Below are 22,005 nucleotides of genomic sequence, written 5' to 3'. Positions count from 1 at the left end.
AGGAGAATCAGATCAAAGAATTAAAGAAGTGAGAGAAGCAACTTATGAAAGCATGCAGCCACTCCTGGGTGTTAAAAAGGATGGATGGCCTGAACACAAGAATGACATACCCAGTGAAGTGAGGCCACACTTCCACGTGCGAGACCCTCCGAGCAATCAAGATGGAGATAGAATTGTAATCTCGTACCCAGATTTCCCACGGTCATACGGAAGGGAGATCTGGTAAAGTTCGATTTCGAGCATGCTCAGTGCCAGCGAGGCCCGAAATGAGGGCTTTTCTATATCACTGTGCATGTTCGTACTCTCTGTTGTGATTTTGGGTTGATTTTGCGGAATAAACATGGATTTGGAGACTATTCTTGAAGAGATTCTTTTGGGTAGAGGACAAGGAAACCTTAAACTTAAGCCGAAACAGAAAGAAGCGCTAAAGGCGATTGTTTTTGAACGGTCGAGATTGTTTAATTGTCAGAGCAACTGCAGAATCACTGAAGCGAGCGCTTAGGCTTAATCAATAAACGAGTGCTATTTCCTTCACACGATCTCGTGCAAAGTGTAGTTAGACAAACCGTAAATTGAAAGCTAAAATGTAAAAGAGGGTTTAGGCCTAATCACTGAAACGCACGCTTAGGCTTAATCAGTAAACGAGTGCTATTTTCTTCACACAATCTCGTGAAAAGTGTAGTTAACCAAACCGTAAATTGAAAGCTAAAATGTTAAAGAGGGTTTAGGCCTAATCACTGAAACGCACGCTTAGGCTTAATCAGTAAACGAGTGCTATTTTCTTCACACAATCTCGTGAAAAGTGTAGTTAAGGTGATTCCTTAGTAACAGAAGTTGTCGTAAGATTTTTTTAAAAGTTTTCTCGATTGTTCCCTATATTATGGTGACTCGAAATGTGCAATCAAAAAAGTAGGTCACCAAGCTCGTTTGAGAGACATAACTTGCTCAAGTTACTCACTGAAGCATTTCGCCTTCATCTATCAAGGACAAGTTTATTCCATCGGTTCAGGCTACGTTTTGCAGGAACAGGAAGCACAGCTTTGACGTAATTCTTGAAATAACAAAACAGGTGAATTGTGTTGCTCAAAAGGAATAATTTAATGTTTGTTTTATGGCACAGGCACAAGTCTTGAAAAGGCACTGACTACAAATGTTCTTCGGGTGCGTGATCTCGAGGAGACAATTTTGTGTCCACGAGTGATGGCTACGAATACTATCTTTCCTGTAACTTTTTTTTCTGACGTAAATTTTTTGTAATTTTTTTACAGCGCAAAGAAGATCAGTAAGAGAATAAAATTATGACAAAAAAAAGATAGGTCACCAACCTCGTTTAGGAGAAAACAGAAAGGAAATCAAGCTCGCCCCCTCGACAACACGTCTCCCCGATAGCGCGGTTTCACTTTCACTGTCGGACTTAAATGTTCTCTAGCATCATCAAGGCTATCACTCGACTTTTTGTTTTGTGAGAGTTGAAAAAGTTTCTTGTTTTGCTCTTTACTGCTGTGCTCTGAAAACGGCCATTCTTCTTTATAGCGAGCTTTCCCTCGCGAAAGGTCGCCATTTTGAAATATTTTTGGCCACGTTCGATATATCAATATTCACACATGGGTACGAGTCTTTATGGTTTAATTTAAACATTTTTTTGTTTAGAATATCCGTTGAGACTTGTGAGACAAAGAGCCATGAAATTTGACCATAAAGCCTCTTAGCCATGCCTGAATACGAACGGGGCTTACGCTGTGTTATGCGCAGAACAGGATGCGCAGTGCAATACTAGGGAATCACCTTAACCAAACCGTAAATTGAAAGCGAAAATGTTAAAGAGTGCTTAGACCTAATCACTGCAACGAGCTCTATTTTCTTGGCACGACCTCGTGAAAAATGTAGTTAATCTAACCGTAAAATTCACAATTGATCACTACTTAATTCACGAGTCACGCTTTAAGAACGAGGATACTGTTTTGAATAAACTACATACTTCAACTTGAATGGACCGCGTAGCCAGCTACGCAGAACCTTATTCGAGTGGCAGGGTACGTGGGGCTTTCGTCGGTACCATTTACACAAATGTCGCAAATTTTAAAATGATTTTCCAAAACTGTGAAGCTTTTCCGGCGTCGGAAAAAACAAAATTTTCCTCTGCAGAAATGTCATTTATTCAAAACAGCACATGACCTTGCCAAAACCAAACCTTCACTAAGTGCCCCGCGAAATAAGCCAATCGGAGAGTAGATTGCATTGCCGCAACCTTTTTTTAGTAGCCAATGAAAAATGGTGTACTGTCGAACTTAACCAGATCTCACTTTTCCAGTGACAGAGCGAGATATGGGTACGAGATTAATAGAATTGTAATTCCATAGTCACTGAGAGGCATCACGAAGAAAATATTGTACTCTGTACATCTTATTTACGACGGTATGATGAGACGCGCCCTCGACACCGTATTTTGGTCCACAGTATCAACAAAGATATGTCAGATGGCCGAAAACTGTGAGGCCTGCCAGCTACACAAACTACGGAATCAGAAAGAGACACTGAAACAGCACCATGAGGGAGAAACAGCGCGAAGCAAGATCGGTGTCGATTTGTTTGAAATCACGGGCAACAAACTTACCTAGTCACTGTCGACTGAAGTTGATTACATGTCCACTACAACGACTAGACAAGTCATTACCAAACTCACAGAACATCATCTTGCAATGTACAGAATACCAATGCAAATAATGACTGACTCTAGCACACAATTCCTCTCGCGAGAATACAAGAATTTCGCAAGAATTCGAAACTGGGGAATTGGCCAATAAATATCATCGCCTGCAAATCCCAAGTCAAACGGAAAGGCGGAAGCCGCTGTGAAGGTTACCAAAACGATGATGCGCAAAGCACTGCTGGATGGTGCCCATCAATACGAAGCTCTACTTGAATTGAGCAACGCAACTCGTCAAGATACTGGAATCAGCCCTGTAGAAATGATGTTTGATAGAAATACGCGATCGATGCTACGATCCGGGAGAAGCAAGAAAATCAGAAGTAAAAAGCAAGTGACCTTGAGAAGAGCCAAACGCTGCTTTGCCATAAAACGTACCTACGACAAAGGCGTGCAAGACCTGAGTCAACTACAGTCTAGTCACAAATGTTGTAACACAGACGGCAATTTGCCCCCTCTCCCCCTTCAATGTTGGTGTTTATGGGTAGGAGTGCAAAAACCAACCGGCAAATGCACCATTGATTGGAGGGGGGAGGAGGCTGTTCAAGCGAAGTGTTACACCTATTCATGACCGAGATTGTCCGGGTGTTGAATGACGCAATTCAGATAACAAAAAGCGCCATTACTAATGTATTCTGCAACGGTTGCTTTCATGGGACTTTCCCAATTAAAATATGTTTAGTTACTTTTAAAATTGATAGAAAGAGTTGACTTGTTGCTAAAAGGGAAAGATATCTTGTAGATTTACGAGCGAAAAGCTGCACGAGCGTAATTGCCTGTAATTGAATTCTGTTTCGATATTAAACGTCACACGGCCAAGATCTTTTTTACTGAAGCCACGTTAAATTGAAGGACTTTCTGATCGTTAAGTTGCTGATTTTTGTGATATTTCAACAGCAACGGTTGAAAGAATTTCCAAAGGAAATAGGAACACTCCCGCGTGTTTAAAAAGTTCCTCAAAAAGAGGTCATAAGTTCAAGCTAAGTAACACACTGGGAAAGCACCTCATTTACTGTGTCGGGTTCCTGCGAAAAAGAAACGGAACTTTTACCTGTGAAAGAATAGACTCTGAGACATAATCATCCGAAAGAGGGGTGGCGGTATGAAGTATTAATAGAATTGTAATTCCATAGTCACTGAAAGGCATCACGAAGAAAATATTGTACTCTGTACATCTTATTTACGACGGTATGATGAGACGCGCCCTCGACACCGTATTTTGGTCCACAGTATCAACAAAGATATGTCAGATGGCCGAAAACTGTGAGGCCTGCCAGCTACACAAACTACGGAATCAGAAAGAGACACTGAAACAGCACCATGAGGGAGAAACAGCGCGAAGCAAGATCGGTGTCGATTTGTTTGAAATCACGGGCAACAAACTTACCTAGTCACTGTCGACTGAAGTTGATTACATGTCCACTACAACGACTAGACAAGTCATTACCAAACTCACAGAACATCATCTTGCAATGTACAGAATACTAATGCAAATAATGACTGACTCTGGCACACAATTCCTCTCGCGAGAATACAAGAATTTCGCAAGAATTCGAAACTGGGGAATTGGCCAATAAATATCATCGCCTGCAAATCCCAAGTCAAACGGAAAGGCGGAAGCCGCTGTGAAGGTTACCAAAACGATGATGCGCAAAGCACTGCTGGATGGTGCCCATCAATACGAAGCTCTACTTGAATTGAGCAACGCAACTCGTCAAGATACTGGAATCAGCCCTGTAGAAATGATGTTTGATAGAAATACGCGATCGATGCTACGATCCGGGAGAAGCAAGAAAATCAGAAGTAAAAAGCAAGTGACCTTGAGAAGAGCCAAACGCTGCTTTGCCATAAAACGTACCTACGACAAAGGCGTGCAAGACCTGAGTCAACTACAGTCTAGTCACAAATGTTGTAACACAGACGGCAATTTGCCCCCTCTCCCCCTTCAATGTTGGTGTTTATGGGTAGGAGTGCAAAAACCAACCGGCAAATGCACCATTGATTGGAGGGGGGAGGAGGCTGTTCAAGCGAAGTGTTACACCTATTCATGACCGAGATTGTCCGGGTGTTGAATGACGCAATTCAGATAACAAAAAGCGCCATTACTAATGTATTCTGCAACGGTTGCTTTCATGGGACTTTCCCAATTAAAATATGTTTAGTTACTTTTAAAATTGATAGAAAGAGTTGACTTGTTGCTAAAAGGGAAAGATATCTTGTAGATTTACGAGCGAAAAGCTGCACGAGCGTAATTGCCTGTAATTGAATTCTGTTTCGATATTAAACGTCACACGGCCAAGATCTTTTTTACTGAAGCCACGTTAAATTGAAGGACTTTCTGATCGTTAAGTTGCTGATTTTTGTGATATTTCAACAGCAACGGTTGAAAGAATTTCCAAAGGAAATAGGAACACTCCCGCGTGTTTAAAAAGTTCCTCAAAAAGAGGTCATAAGTTTAAGCTAAGTAACACACTGAGAAAGCACCTCATTTGCTGTGTCGGGTTCCTGCGAAAAAGAAACGGAACTTTTACCTGTGAAAGAATAGACTCTGAGACATAATCATCCGAAAGAGGGGTGGCGGTATGAAGTATTATTTATTACCTCAACTCGTTTTCAGCTTTATAGCGTCCAACAGTAAATGTTCTCTTTTTGGTGTGTAAATATACTCTTACACCGGTGGAGTATGTAGAACAAAGGTTGTTGATTTCATCATAGGGTTGCAAGTACTATTTTAAACGATTTATCTTTGTACTTTTTTTACTTAACAATCAATTGTCTTGTTGTTTTGCCTTTCAATATGTGTTAAAAATTATAGCTCTGCAAAGAAAACGTTATATTTACTGGTATATTCCCTTAGTTAAAGGACTCCACCCATTGACTTGTAGAAAATTACTTGTGCAAACAATGAACATCACCATTGCGATCACGGTACACCGTCACCGTTTCTTCCAAAAGTATTCACGCTCCCTTTAAATCGGTCTTCTTTGCCAAATGGCTACTAGAAAATGAGCACTAGAACACAACTTAACAATAGCGAGATTTTTAAGCCATTGGCCTTTTTTTTTTCTTCAAAATCTCAACGGTACACCATGGTGATCCGTTGTCAGTAAATTAATTACAGTCTACTGAAATTATTTAGCAATGAACGGATCACCATGGTGTACCGTTGCAAAATAAGCCTAAGAAATGCGCTGTTGTGATTTCTACTAATTGTTCTTACACATAGTAATTACTACTAGTTTAGAACGATTAAATTTCCTAGTTTCTTCAAAACACAAAGCCAAAATTAAGATGAAAACGATGGGGATCCGTCAACGGTACATCACAATCCAGTGTAACCAAGATAGGAGCAGAGTTTAGGACTGGGGATAAACTAGTTCAGGAAAACAACTACTCGCAAACGAACGCCCATCATTCCAATCTCTTTCATGCATTACACCTGCACAGACAAAGGAAATTTCCCCCTCAGCGGTACAGAGGATAAGCGTATTATAGTCGTATCTCCTTTAAAGAAAACCCGCATATGTACTGGTCTCGGGTGCTCGCAGGTGAACCTAATGGCCTTCCAATAGTAACACCAAACCATGCCATAAGATGATATTTGCTGTTCATCTGCTTTCTACCTACCCTGCTAAGGTTGTACTTGCCGGGTTGCAAAATGAGTTATAATATATGAAAGAGGACTTTAAAGAAACGTTGTGCCTCAATTTGGTGGCCATTTCAAATGCAAGATACGGTATTTTCCTCTTCTTTTTTTCAATTGGATTTGGACTAATCAGTTATAAAATACGCGAATCGCGCTTGACGGGAATTCAATGTTCGAAGTGGCACATCCCTTTTGCCTACCACGCCAACTGCGCCGACTAACGCAGTCTTCCTCCATTATTTTAACTGGTAGCCTTATTTATCAGTAGTTATCAGGATATAAAACTTGGCTGTGGAACCTTTTCAAACCTTCCTTAACAGCTAATGGCCTACTTTCACTTTGTGGCGATTCTTTTCTAATAAACACATCAGTCTTTCAAAATATCACCAAAGTCGATTTTCTTTAAGACGACTTATTTTTGAACTTCGAGCATTGCGCGGCCAAAAAGACCATAATAATCTTTTGCCGCCGGTCAATTTTAGTTGGAAGCACGTGTGTTTCCTGCCAGGGAATACTTTGGTGGCGGCTATAATCATTTCGATTCATAACAAGTGCTGTTCCCTTTGCTCATTTCTAACCTTTGTCGGAAGAATATGAAGCATTTTGTGGTAGAAAAAACCCTGGGATGCAAATGGAAGGTTCGCTTCAGTAGACTTGCCATGAGATGCGAACAATGCCGGCCGTTTGTCAGAGAAGTTATGGCTGATTCTGACGGTTTCCTTTCGATACTATATATTGCCAAACAATTCATTAAAGGTATGTAATTGTTTTACTTCTATAACCTAAGTTATGTCAATGACAAGTGATGCTTTAAAACTCTGAAATCTCTTTGAAAGACTGCTTTAAAGCACATATGTGCATAATGGTCGAGCGGTAAGCCGGTCGAACTGAACTTGCGTTCTCCCATTCATTGAGCGAAATTCTCCCTTGAGAAAATAAAGCTCAAACGAGATTATTTGTCAACTTTATGGAATTTCCAACATTTCAGAATAAACGTTTTGACTTCACCTGTTCTGTTAAAACCGTAATTTTGTTAGTTGTTTCAGTGTAAGCGGAATATACAGCCGTGAATTTTTATTCGTTTGGGAATTGAAAATAAAATAAACCGTTATGCGAAACCCATATTATTTACTTGTTTCTTGTCAGGTTACGCAGCAAAAGTCTTGTTGTACCAAGGAATGGACGTCTTAATTGAAAGTTTCTAGATGTTCTACACTTGATTTGATCATTATTTGCTTTAAATATATTTGAACCGGTTGTCTGATCTCGCCTCAAACTTGCAGGGTAGTGCATTTCTCAACCTTAAACATCGCCCTTTCAGCCAGAGATCTGCTTCCATTTGGTAAGTACTGGATTACTGATCATACTGTTATTTTGAACATCACCTCTGGTGCTTTCACTTTGCATAGTAAAATGCTTTTGAAATCATGAACTTTTCTAATCATCCGCGATTCCTTTGTGGCAGAGGTAATTAGTTAACGAATTCTATATGGCAGCACTGTTTATCCGCTTTGTTGTAAGTTCATTGTATAGTGTACCACACATATGTCACTACAATACTGAACGTTAAAGTGCAAGCTTTTCATTGCTACCTGAATAAATGCGGTTTTGTTTTGAACCAGTTGCGTAATTTTAGTTTGAAAATACAACACACCTCGATTTGTTTACGTAATTAGCATTCGAAAACCACTTGCGTTCGAGCTTCCTTCACGTGCGAGCGTTCTTGAGCCAGAAGGTTATCGTTTTCATATTTGGACAACATTCTTTGCCTTGTACATTATTTTTGGAAAGTTCACATCATTTCCAAGAATTTTTATTGCTCAAAAAAGTGAAGGTGATGCCAAAAAACATAAGCTAGACTGCTGGCGTGTAGAAAGAGCAAAGCTATTGAAATAATTATCCGGTTAGATGGTGTTGGAACATGTACCACTGTAGCAAAAATATGTTCGTTCTGACTTTTCTTGTACCGGAAACAGTCATATATTATTTGGTAACGTTGTTTGTTCACCCTTCAACTTCTTTGCTTTGCTCATTAATCCTGGAGTCATGTCTGGTTTACGTTGGCTCCTCAGCGTTTCACCTACACGAGTCAGCAGCTTATCTACCAAGGATGAAATACTCTGCGCCCAAGTTCTGTGCAAATGTTAGTCCTGCCTTCTCTGCCATTATTTTGAAATTTTCTGCAGACAAACACTTTAAAAATGTACTAAAGCTTATAGGTCTAATCTCCAGTTCACATTCCTGTTTACAATGTATATCTATCATAAAAGGCAGACTTGTTTTGCTTAATTGAACCACAAAACAGGTTGATTTCCTCCTCCTAATAATTCACTTATCCCTAATTTTTGTTTTCCATCCAAGGGGGCACTTTTATAAGATGAATACTCTTCACTGTCTGGATGATGCATAAATTCCAAGACAAAAGCAATGGTTTCTGGTGGAAGTTTATGACTATATTGGTGTCTTATTTTCGGAATTGCTGCTCCTGGACCATGCATACATCTTGCTATGAAGTCTAGCTTTTGTTAATTCGTAGTCTGTGCATGATACTTCTTCTCCTTGACTGTTAGTAAACCTGAACATTTGCTTTCCTTATTTGTGTATTGCTGTGCCACACAGCTCAACAGTTCAACCCGTTTGCGACTTCCAGGCTTCTCTCTGGAGTACCTGAGAGCTAAGCCCTCCATGATGTTAGCATTTGCATGTGGAACATTCACTTTTTCCTGAAGAGAATTTGAAAGAAGTGAAGACAATGGCTTGCTCCTTTTACTTTTTGCCTCTTGTAAGAAACACCTCCTAGAGGGTGAGGTTCGCATGTTTACAATCATATTTCCAAAAGTTGCTAAAGCCAGTATTTGTGGAAAGTACTGATAGAGATGAAAATATTGTGGTCTTATTTTTTTTCTTATCAAATGGAAAGGAAAAATGTCTTGATGTTGAATTAGTCAGTAATAATTACTGACTCTGATCTGATTTTTAAAATGCAAAAAAAGTACTCTTGATAGCCTGGATTAGTTTTCTATTTTAGGGAAGAATGCATACAGTACAAACTTGCATATTATAAGAACCTAGTACAGGCTGAATTGTGGTATTTTACCCAAAAATATAAGAACCTTTTCAGCCTGGCAGAGAAAAAGAGGTTCTTTTACAAAAAAATCACCCTTGAGAAAACTTCTGTTATTGTGTATATGTTTTCTTTGATTGGCATTTTATTGGATTTTCTCTAGAAATATGTTTTCCATAAAGCTACAGTGCAATACTCAGTGTTCTCACCAGGATTTTGCATCTTGGGGTCGAGGGGCCCATTAAGACAAAAAGAGTCGGTCATTTGAGAGATAGACTGGGTCGTTATGGAATTCAAATGTATTGGTAGATGGTATTGGTAGACAGCTTAACAACGTTATCTTTGACCACAGTCTCATCATTACTGAAAGTAATTTTAATAACAAACTGTACTTTACTTTATATACATATATAATTGCTGTAGAATGTCAATCTGTGAATAAAATGAATACAAAACAATTTAAGTTGTTAAATTTTGATGTGTGAGTGTCCAAGCTCCAAAAATGAAGCCTCGTCATATTTAAGCCATACGTATTTTGTTTTCCACGATTGCTGGAACCTTCTTTGCGTCAGTTTCTCGGCTTCTACTGGTGTTCCTGTTTGTTTGACGTTATCAGGTTCTTCATTTAACTGCAATTTTGGCTGCTTCGCTTTACTACAGAAAAACGAATCCAAACTTCCTTGTTTTTTTTCTGTTTTCCATAAATTAACGCACAAATGAAATATTCATAAACAAATATGGCGGACAATTCAAGCACGTGTATTCTCAAATGCAACAACGCCGCTCATTGGCTTATGTGTTCACACGCCCAGCTAATCATAATGCCTGTTATAGGAATCATTGATCGCTCGATCGAACCTCGAGTATGACTGATTTTTAGACATTAGATTTTCTTTTTGCATCAGTTAAGAATTTTTTTTAGCTTCTGTTTTTCTTCTTTGCGCCCTGATGGCCCTTTTATTTCATCTTCGTGCGTCATTTGTTTTGAAACTGCGGGAATCCCGCAATGGCGCGGCCTGGTGAGAACACTGAATACTGTCTGAATATCTTATGAAATAAAATATAGAAATTTATTGTTGTTCCTCTGAGAAATAAGAATCTATTAAGAAACTACATGTAATCAGCCTAAAATATTAGAACCTGCTCAGCCTGACCTCGAAAATTCTAGGTTCTTATATGTGAGTTTTTACTGTATTTTGTAGGGTTAGTTACTGTTACCGTGTTATACAAGCATGACAGTATGCCATGTTTTCAGTTTCTCGGGCTTGGGAGATCCTTGAATTGTGTTCATCTTTTCATTATCAATCCAAATAAACTGAAAAACCAACTAATAAGGTAGAATATGTATGGTGGAATTTTACTATGTGAGTTAAAAAAACGAAAGTTTTGTTTGAAAATATGAATGTTAACTGTATCCCATCTAATTGGCCTTCAAGAATTTCCTGCAGATCTCTTCATTTGAGGCACCCATGTTTTCAACTTCTGTTTTCAGTTCAGCCACTTGTTCCCTTGCGCAGTTTTTAAGTTTGTTTCGAATCCTCCGCTGAGCTCGATTTGACGCCAGTTCATATGACACTGGGGGACGACCAACTTGATTTTGAACAGAATTGTTTGCGGATGGAGGCAGTGAAACACTTTTGTTTACACTGGGTGACAGCCTGTGCAACCTTACGTAACATGCACCACAGCACCTTAAACTGCTTATGAGGGCCACACAGCCAAACTTATTTTCCAAAAAAAGTTTTCTTTGCTTCAGGGGACAAACCATCCACTGACTTTGGTGGTGACTTTAAATGTTTTAGCTTGTACAGGGGAGTTGTGCATTTGGACCCTGAACATCAGAGGCAGATAGTGGTATTCCTACAGGCTTGACATATTCATCCCATCACTTTCCCTTTAAGTAGTAGATAAAATATGAGCGTTTACAATGTCGAGCCGATAGGCTAGCCATTGTAAACGTCCATACAGATCGGACGCTAATATTTTATCCTGCTTGTGAAATGAATACATTAAATTGAATGCAAAGTATTATTTTAATCAGTAGAGATCTGTATCAAAAGTTAATGAATACAAATTAGCTGAGCGGGAGTTTGTATCAAAAGTTAATTCTACTGTTTAAAAATTCAGTTGATTTGTATAAGCCAGTTCGGAGTTTCAAAAAAACATGTGCGCGCTTCGGGATAAAAACAAACATCTTTTGTTATGGGAATTGATTGCAGAAATTTGCATTCAATATCTTTTGTATTTTTAATATATGCTTGATTTTATCCCGACGCGCGCACGTGTTTTTTGAAACTCCGAACTGGCTTTTTGGGGTTTACAGTTGTGTACATGTGATCTGAACACTGTGCTGGGATTGGTTTGTACACTCATGAATTATTAATGAATTGTACAATGTCATTTATGGGACTTGATTCTTCCTTCCTTGTAGGTTTTTTACATATACTACAAGTAAGTACTCATGAAGACATTGTTTATAATCTCTGAGGCTCAGCTGGGACTGGATCAAACACTCAATAACTTTTTTTTAAACTTTGATATAAGCTAGACTTAACTCTAGTGAATTGGAAAGTGAAACATTTGAAATTTGTGGCAAATTGTATTATAAATTCAACTCAACAATCGAAATTGAAAGTTGACAATTGGAAGCTGAGCTGAACACAATCTTGATGTGTGTAATTTTAAAGGGGGAACTGAAAAGGAAACACTTAACACTGGGGGTCTGACGAACCTTTTTACCGAGGCAGTGTGCGGGAAATAAGCTGAAAATCAACTCTAAAGGGAACCTACCCACGAATACTCAATACCTTAAAAAAAAAAAGACAAAATTACCTTTTGCAAGGTCTAGCGATAGAGTACACCGAGCTGTAACGACAACAGCATCCGATAACGATCTGTAGGGAAACCTCACTGAACCGTAACGCAAGTGACAGAAGCTGCTTCCACATCAACTTGACTACCTCGAATATCAGACCACCGATCACAGACAAGGCAATGACAAAAGAACTGTTCACACTATTTTAATAGAAGTATAATAAGGATTCATCGTAGGTTTACAATCTCAAGATGGTCCAAAAGCAAGTCTTGATACACTAATTCTAGACTGGATCTCTGAGCAGAGTCGAAGATCTCGAAATCTTACGGCAGACAGATTTTTTCGAACAATTTGCGTACAGGTTATATTAAACCTTGCAAGAAGGTTAAACTAAATACGATGAATTCACCGCTTCAAAACGTTTTTCAAAGCTTTACCGATCTTTCCGAAGTGACTGAATGAAATACCTGTGTAAAATGGTTGGTTAATCGCTTGCACTCAACAAAACTTTTATGTGCTCTTCCACCACGACACAATATGGCCGACAATACAAGTCCTTATCTGAAAGTAAGATGCGCGCAAGCTCTTATGGGATTTTTGGCCATTGGCGCGCTTTATTGCTCGATGTTCAAAAAAAATTCGTCTTAATTGTTTGTGCAAACACAAATACAAAAACACAGCAAAAAACACGGAAAATCTGTATTTCACCAAATGAGTCTACATACCTTATAGTTTACTCCAAAACCGTTAATGCTATCGCCAAAATTCTATTTAGCGACAACTAACATTGCTCACAACCCTACCCCGATAACCGTCAGCAATCGTCACATCACTTACGGCGCTGAAAACAGTTATTCCTGATAAATACAGTTTCGGTCACAAATGTTGTAACACAGAAGGCAATTTTCCCCCTCTCCCCCTTCAATGCTGATGTTTATGGGTTGGAGTGCAAAAACTAACAGGTAAATGCACCGGTTGCTCAGTTGGTTGAGCACCGGGCTGTCACGCGGGAGGTCGTGAGTTTAACTCCGGTCGGTTCAGTACTCAGGGTGTTTAAAAAACTGAGGAGAAAGTGCTGCCTTCGCAATTACATCTGCAAATGGTTAGACTCTCTAGCCTTCTCGGATAAGCACGATAACCCGGAATCGGAATAACTTTTGGAATCGGTGTCAACAGGAGGGAAAAACTGTAGATCAATTCGTCACAGAGCTCAAGAGAATGATCAAAAACTGTGAGTACACTGAATCTCCTGATACAATGGTCTGGGATCGTCTAGTGCTTGGAATTCGAGATGCAAAAGTTCAGAGCCAATTGCTGCGCATCGATGTGGACAAATTCTCTAGAGAAGGCTTTATCTCATTGCCGTTCGGCAGAAGTTACCGAGAGTCAGCTCAAGGAAATCAGGGTTCAGTCAACCGAAAAGCAAGTTTTAGCAGTTTCTAAAAGTTCTAAACAACCTGATGGGACTCACTTTAATTTCTCCAGGTGTGGTGGCCGGCATGGTCTTAAACAGTGCCCTGCGTTCGGGAAAACGTGTTTTGTCTGCGATGGAAGGAATCATTTTGCTAAAATGTGCAGTCAGCGCACTAGGAAAGTACACACATGATGCATAAGATGCAAGAAACGATGAAGGAGTGGATACCGAGCTCTTTATTGGAGAGTTAGAGATTAACACAGAGGATGGAAAGGCCTGGGACAGCAAAGTGGAAGTCGGTGGAAAATTTGTCGAATTCAAGTTAGACACTGGTGCTAAAGCTAATATTATACCTCGTCAAATTTATGACAACCTATCAATGCGTGGAAAGCTGGAGGAGACCAATGAAGTATTGTCATCGTATGGCAACCATAGGGTTGTCCCAGTTGGCGAAGTCAGTCTCAGTTGCACAGTGTAAGAAAGAACTCGGAGTCTGGATTTTTATGTCGTTGATTTGGAATCTGTTCCTATCCTTGGATTGGAAGCATGTACAAGGTTCAACCTGGTAAAGAAGATTGACAGCTTGACTGCAAGATTGTCTTCAAAAGAGGCGATTCTATGTGATTATAAAGATGTCTTTGAGGGCCTCGGATGTATTCCGAAAGAGTATCATATTGAGATACAACAAGATGCCACTCCAGTTGTACACCCACCTCGCAAAGTACCTTTTAGCCTGCATGGCAAACTGAAGGAAACTCTAGATCGTTTGGAGAAAAGTGGTGTCATTACTAAGGTGGATCAACCCATAGACTGGGTGAATAGCCTTGTGATCGCGGAGAAAAAGGATGGAAGCCTCCGCCTATGTTTGGACCCCCGTGACTTGAACAAAGTTACTAAACGTGAGCACCCCGAAATCCCAAGTGCAGATGAAGTTGCGTCCAAGCTCACCGGTAAGAAAGTGTTTTCAATTCTTGATGAGAAATATGGCTTTTGACAAATCCCGTTGGATCAAGAAAGCTCATTTCTTTGCACCTTCAATTTCCCTTTTGGGCGTTATCGCTTCTTAAGGTGCCCATTTGGAATTAGCTCGGCCTCAGAGGTCTTCCAGAAACGCAATGATCAATTATTTGGAGACATTGAGGGTGTACATGTGGTTTTTGATGATCTTTTTATTTGTGGAAAGGATGAGATTGAGCACGATGGGATTCTGAAGCAAGTTTTGGACCGTGCTCGTGCGAACAATGTTAGATTTAATCCCAACAAGTTCCACTTCCGGGTGTCTGAAGTAAAGTATGTTGGTCAAGTGGTATCATCAGAAGGGTTAAAACCTGACCCTGACAAAGTTAAGGCAATTCTAAAGTACCCACAGCCTCAGAGAAAGGAGGATCTCCGTCGTTTTCTGGGGCTAGCGAACTACCTCGGAGAGTTCGTCTCGAACCTGTCAGCAGTATCAGAGCCCCTTAGCATCCTACTGACGAGTGATACTGAATGGCACTGGTTACCTGCACAGAAGAAAGCCTTTCAAGACGTTAAAGCCCTGCTGGTCTGTGCACCTGTTCTGAAGCTTTTCGATGTAGGCAAAGAAATTGTGATTGAAACTGATGCTTCCAAAGATGGGTGTGGCTTACGCGTCACGTTCGTTAACAGCTTCTGAGCAGAACTACGCTCAAATCGAGAAAGATCTGATGGGAATAGTTTTTGCCTGCGAGAAATTTCATCAGTACGTCTATGGCCAGCCAGTATCACAGATCACAGTGTCCCCTAGGCTTCAGCGAATGCTTCTCAGACTTCAGAGATATTCCCTCGACATTTCTTACCATCCTGGCCCCAAAATTCCAGTTCCAGATGCCCTATCCAGAGCTTATCTGCCACATGAGTCAATCGATGCACAGTCTTGTTAAGAACTTAGACCTTAGTGTGGCCTCTAAATCCCTGATGCAGGAAGCAACCACTACTGATAATTGTCTCATGGTGTTACAACAACTAACACAGTCAGGGTGGCCATCAGAGAGGGGAAGAGTTCCTGAGGTGGTTCGTCTCTATTGGAATGTGAGAGACCAAGTGCATGAGGCAGAGGGTCTCATGTTCCTGGGAGAGAAATTGATAGTCCCGGAGAGTATGCCCAAGGAAATGCTGGCATTGCTTCACGAAAGTCATCAAGGGATTGGAAAGAGCACGGCTCGTGCACGTGAAGTCATGTACTGGCCTGGTATATGAAGAGAAATTGAGGATACAATCACCCGCTGCAGAAAGTGTTCAGAGTGGCGAAGAAACAATCAAAAGGAGCCACGTATTCCCATGAAGTTCCTGGAAGACCCTGGCAAAAGCTAGGAGCTGATATTTTCGAATTTAGAGGAAAAAATTACCTGTGTGTCGTGGATTACTACTCCAAATTTCCTGAAATCAGCCTACTTTCGTCTAAGACGTCTTCCTCTGTCGTGGTTAATTTAAAATCCATCTTTGCCAGACATGGGGTCCCAGATGAATTGGTGGCAGATAATATGCAGTTTTCAAGCCGCGAGCTGCAACATTTTGCTTTATCGTGGGGGTTCCAGCTGATAAACTCCAGTCCTGGTTACCCGCAGTCCAATGGTATGAGTGAGAGAACAATTGGTACAATAAAGCAACTTTTGAGGAAAGCGGAAGATCCCTATGTTGCTTTGATGGAGTATCGCAATACGCCCGTAACTGGAATTGGTCTCTCTCCCTCGCAGATGCTAAACAGTCAGCGTCTGAAGTCTAAATTGCGAACCACGGCAGAACTACTTCGACCACACTGAATGCACGTGAAAAGCTAGTGGCTGCTCAGAAACTGCAAAAATTTTATTATGATCGCCATGCGAAGCCGATAAAGGGTCTAGAGTCAGAGGAAAATGTCACTGATATATGGCCCACACCTCGATCGTATGTCGTAAAAACTGAGTCAGGAACGTCCTTGCGAAGTAACATGAAACACCTTCTCAAGCAATTTGAGTCTACTTCTTTGGGGGAGAGTGATGAGGAAGGTGTAATGTCAGCGACAGAAGTTGCTACTCCTAATAAGTGCGCATCATCCAGTGAGGAGGTGGCGGTTGCTACATCACTAGAACGATCGTCGATTAACACGCTTCCAGAAAGGAACTTGCACAGAACCAGGAGTGGCCGAACTGCGAAACCCCCTGACAGGCTTAACTTGTAACTGATTTTGTAGATTCCCCCTTTTCCATATTTTCGCATTTATTTGTTTATCCGTTTTAGTTACTGATTTAGGTTCTCATTCCCCTATGTAATCACCAGTTAGCCTCGGTGGGAAGGTGTAACATATACTTCCGGTTACATGATTTATTGGCGCTTCGTTGCAGTTGGGAGCGGCCATGAAAGAAATGTGATTGGAGAAAGAGAACCGTGTGTACCGAACATAGCTACCGATCCTACAAAATAGACGGCAAAGAAGGTATCTACAGGAGAAACAGAGTCCATCTACGTCAAACGACAATTTGCGAATCAACAGAGAGAACCCAACCACCTTCTGTAGAGAATACGCAAGTCCCGCCAGCGCATACTGAAGAGCAGACTCAGTACCAAGATACCAAAGCAGAGACCACTCAAGCAGACATACAGACAACTGCTAAACAGTGCAGAACATCAGCACTTTCAAAATATACCGGACATAACAAAGCACGAGAGAAAATTATCAGATAGCTTTTTTTCTTTTACTTTTTTTGTATAGGTGAACTTTGTCATGCAATCCGGGTCAAAAGACTTCGGGACACTTATCGTTATATGAGCAACGCGTGTTCTTCTTTCGCTGCCTTTTTCGTGCCCTTCCCCCAGACCATGTTGAAACATGCGCGCGATCGATGAACGGATCTTGATTTAGGAGACCGGGAAAAATCAACATTGTAATGGGGGAGGGGGGAAAGCGGGAATTATCCCAACAGGATTATATACAATGAATCTATCACGCTTACCACAAGTATCTTTGCTGGCCAAAGTGATATTTTTCTGTTGAGTACATGATGCCACTTTCATTTGGCACTCGCTATCGTAAACGTTTCCATCTGAGCCACAAACTGGTGCAAAAATTTCTGGACAAACTTTAGGACAGACGCATTTGGCCCTGCGATGTGACTCTGTACATACTGAGTAATATGAACACTTTTTCACGCTGCAAGGATCAGCTGCAAAAAAAAAAAAAACAGTTCATTTCATTGTTTTGGCATTCGTTACAGTGTAGGTTATGCGTCTCCCTCTCTCTGTATTTTTTCCGCGCTCGTGTGCTGGAATTATGTAATGATGGGATGACCCTACTACCTGCTGAACAGGTTTATACGTTTCATTTTTACAAACGCACTTACTGGCTCAGATTGCTTGCCTTAACAACAATCCAAAACACTCTGTTAACAGTAATCACATTTATTCATAACCTTTAAATATGAATGTTGTGTATTACGAAAAAAACAACCGTGTTCTTTTCAGTTTCAAGGAAGATATGACGATACGAAAGGAGTTGGAAAACGCCAAACGCTAAATCTTTCATCGAAACTGGATGAACGTTTTCTTAAACATGACTGCAAACTAAAAATAAAGTATTTTTTTTAGTAATTCAGGCTATACAATAAATAAGAAAAAAGTACATGACTTTCTTTCGTGTTCATGCAATTACGATGGTATACTATATCTCGACTATTCCTAACTGGGTGCCACTGCATGTACGACTCACTATGCATGTTTCTCGGTACATTTGTTGAGATGAGTGAATGAAATGGAAAGGAAAGTAAATTAAAGCACGGGTAGAAGGACTTGAACACAACGCACGCACTTTTTTGCAAGTCCTGTTACCTTCCCGGCCTGAACTTACCGCAACGCCCTGATCTTACAACCCTGAGGCTCTGACCACTCTCGCATTCTGCAACCTCCATGACACACTTGTTGGGGTACGTCTTATTATCAGAGGCACACACTGGTGATAATTCCCTTGTGCAGGCCAAATTACAGATACATTGGGCGGTGCCATTCTGAACTTCACATCTTTGACGCTTGCGGCTACAAAAGCCCACTTCACATGGTTCAGCTAGCTTGGAACCTAAAAAAGTGGCATCGTCAACATTTGATGTGCTTCAGGACAAAAAAAGAAATGTTTTTTTAAGGACTTTCGTCGAAAGTTAAGACGTCGAAAAAATATATCACAATGTCACACGGCACAGTGAACAAAGCATCCGGCCAAAGGGAACTCATCCCCTTGTTGCTTTTTGCAGTGGTGATGAGTGATTCAACATTGAAGCAAATCAACGGTTTAGTACCTAAGTGTGACCTATACCACTATCTGTCCAGAGATTGACACCGACTAAGCTGTGCCAATGTTTTCTCTGTTACTCATGGTAATCATGCACATTTTTAGAACTATTTAACACACGAAACTCCACTGTATCTGGTCTCCTAACATCTAAATTTAATGTTCCACGAGGTCTCACTTCCCTTTTGGAAACTATTTTCTTTTAATATTGCCAGTTGTATATTTGCTCCCTTTGATGCTGTAAAGGGTACTAAGACATCTGTTGGAGGTCAGATAAACTAGCCAAAGCTTAATTTAAACAACAAACATCTTTCAGTGAACTCACATCTTCCATGGTACAACTTAGTAATGGCGCCTCCGCTCTCACAGCTGGAAATTCGCAGGGAGCCTGGGTTTGGGTATGACACTCCATCCGAGCCACAAACTGGAGAATATTCCAGGGTAATCGTATTAGGGCAGACACAAGTTGCTGTCGTGTTTGTGGCCTTACATCTTGCAAAGGGATGACTGCACTTGATGTTGGCACATAGATCTTCAAATAAATTCAAAAGTTAACAATGCCATAATCAGGTTCAACCATGAAAGCATACACGCTTTTATACGTACAGTCATATCGACAAACTGTCTGTAACGATTGCCTCCGGCATTGGCGCCATAAAGCGAATTAAACCTTTTGTTTCTCCAGAAATACTACATTACATCTACAATGCCTTGATACAGCTCCATTTCGATTACTGTAGTATTGTCTGGCGGAATTACGGCAAAACACTTACAATACAATTACAAAAACTGCAGAATTGTGCAGCTCGCATTTTGACTTCCTCCTCCTATGATCCTGACGCTAGGTACTTGTTACAACAACTTGATTGGAAATATTGGATTACCCAGCGTCAAATTCAAGTCAGAGCTTTAATGGTGTTCAAAGCTGTTAATGATCTGGCTCCTGACTACTTATCCACTAAATTTAATGAGCGCAGTACGCCAGGCTATGTCTTAAGGGACTACAAACAAATTGTCCCTTTACCAGCTTTAGCTACGGAGGTGCAACTCTCCGGAACAATCTAGCTGCCCTGCAATTTTAGGCAAGTAAAATCTCTGAATCGTTTTAAGCAATTGTTAAACCTTCATTTTAGATAATTAAGTTAGGTACACGGCATTCATGGAAAACAGGTCCAGTTTATTGTAATTTTATGAGAAGTGTTTTTACTGGTGACACTTTTTCGATACGTATATTTATTCTATTTAAATATTCTTAGGTAGTTGTAATTTATGTTGTACCATTAAACCTGATGAATTCTTACCGTGTTAAAATAAAGAATTGATTTGATTTTATGCTAAAAGCGGGACTAGCAGCCATTTCTTTAGCATAATACCTACAAGCATGGAGCCCATCGTCTCCACATTGAACATGTTACCAAAAATAACTGATACGAGCTCTGATTCGACAAGTATACCATATGATGTTTTCAATTTCACATAAACTACTTTTTTGAAGGGTGGAAGTGGGTAGGGGACGAGGGGTTTGAAGGGTAGAAGTGGGGGGCGGGGAGGGGTGGGGGAAGTTGGCTTTGTTGAATTTAAGAGACTTCCGAGTACTTACTGTCATCGGGTCTCTCGTTGCACTTCCCTTCATAGTCTTCCAATACAAGCATGTTTACTTCACACGAAAGGAGTTTCATCATGCACCTGTTGGAATACGTTTTGCCATTAGTTCCACACACCGGTCTATAGTCACGAGTACAAGCAATCTTTTCACACTCGCACACAGGTTTCCCTTCATCTGTCAGCTTGCATTGTTGTGAGGGATGACTACAGGTCACATTACTGCATGGATTAACTTGCTCCTCTGAAAGTTGAAACAACAAAATGTCAAATACGGTTTTCACTCATAGAGCGCTTCCTAACAAGTATAATTTCAACATTACATTTTTTTTCGTCGAGTGGCAACTCCCACGACTTTCTTAACATCTTCCGTCAGGTTTTAAATTATTCTTAAGTATAACAAACTCCGGTTGTTGCCTCTGTTCAGTAACAAGTACTACGAGAGAAAATACGAAGGGGCGCTTGTACAAACAATTTTTTGTAAGTACTTCCTTAAACGCTTTTTATATTCCCTATTTGATGCGACTTAAGGACGGTGCCTACTACTGTTATTGCGCATACGTTCTGCGCATCTCGAGATACCCGGATTTCCTATCGGTGATGGTTACTAATACAGGGATATTTTTGCGCGGTTTAAAACTATCCGGAGAAAGTAGATCTTAGTAAGTACTCTTGGTATCCAAAAAGAAAATTGGGGGTAACCATGCATTTTTGAGAGATAATTAAGCTTCAATTTGAGAAAGAACGCCATACATTGCTTTGTATTTTGAAGCTTTTTACAAATATTATTCATGAATTATCTTTGAAAAATGCGTAGTTACCCCCAATTTTCTTTTTGGATTTCAATAACACTTGTTAAGATCTTCATTTCCTGCATAATCACACACCGGGGTAAGAATATCTTTAATTAGTAGACACCGTTCTTAAAAGTGATGGTTAGAAGAGAGCCCAAAGAGAGCTGTGATCTGTTTCATACCACAATTTTTTGGCAATGCAGGTCTGATCCACTGCTGCTTTTGACAGGACGCATTCATCAAGTGGCAGAGGTTATCATAAACTACTGCATCTGAGCCACATACAGGTTTCTTTGCATTGTTACAACTTGGACAGACGCAAGTCGCACTGCCATTAATGACGTCGCATTCACCATAAAAGCCACATTTCACGAAAGCACACAAATCCACTAAAAAATACAAAGTCATGTACCTTTTAAAATCCAGTTATTCTGCTTGCAGTAAGAAAAGTGAATTGGAACCTGTTAGGAATTTACTGCTACTTCGTGACCTTTTTCGTTCAGGTCACGTGACTTATATTTTTTTAAAATTGTGTTCGATAATGGCCTCTTGGAGTACTTTGTAGCAGAAAGGTTTGGGGAGTCCACTTTTGTTTCATTGGCAATTATGATAGGGATCACACGTTACTGTACTGTACCTATAGCGAGTAAGCAAAGAATTCCGAGGACCCCTTAATAAGCGGTCATTC

General features: G+C 40.4%; 1 protein-coding gene across 2 annotated transcripts in view; it reads right to left on the bottom strand.

The window, feature by feature from the left end:
• LOC138021942 (uncharacterized) overlaps window positions 1–22,005 on the bottom strand; it is a 187,837-nt gene that overhangs the window by 70,295 nt on the left and 95,537 nt on the right. For both annotated transcript variants that reach the window (XM_068868968.1, XM_068868967.1), the window contains exons 15-19: window positions 21,500–21,706; window positions 20,522–20,767; window positions 19,247–19,453; window positions 18,487–18,711; window positions 17,597–17,806 (exon numbers count right to left, since the gene is read on the bottom strand). In XM_068868968.1, the coding sequence (XP_068725069.1) occupies window positions 17,597–17,806; window positions 18,487–18,711; window positions 19,247–19,453; window positions 20,522–20,767; window positions 21,500–21,706 (1,095 nt within the window). The remainder of the gene's footprint in view (window positions 1–17,596; window positions 17,807–18,486; window positions 18,712–19,246; window positions 19,454–20,521; window positions 20,768–21,499; window positions 21,707–22,005) is intronic.

The sequence above is a fragment of the Montipora capricornis genome, chromosome 10 (genome assembly GCF_036669925.1).
Source record: "Montipora capricornis isolate CH-2021 chromosome 10, ASM3666992v2, whole genome shotgun sequence".
Taxonomy (NCBI): domain Eukaryota; kingdom Metazoa; phylum Cnidaria; class Anthozoa; order Scleractinia; family Acroporidae; genus Montipora; species Montipora capricornis.
Note: the sequence above shows the minus strand (reverse complement) of the source record. Positions and strands in the feature narration are given on the sequence as shown.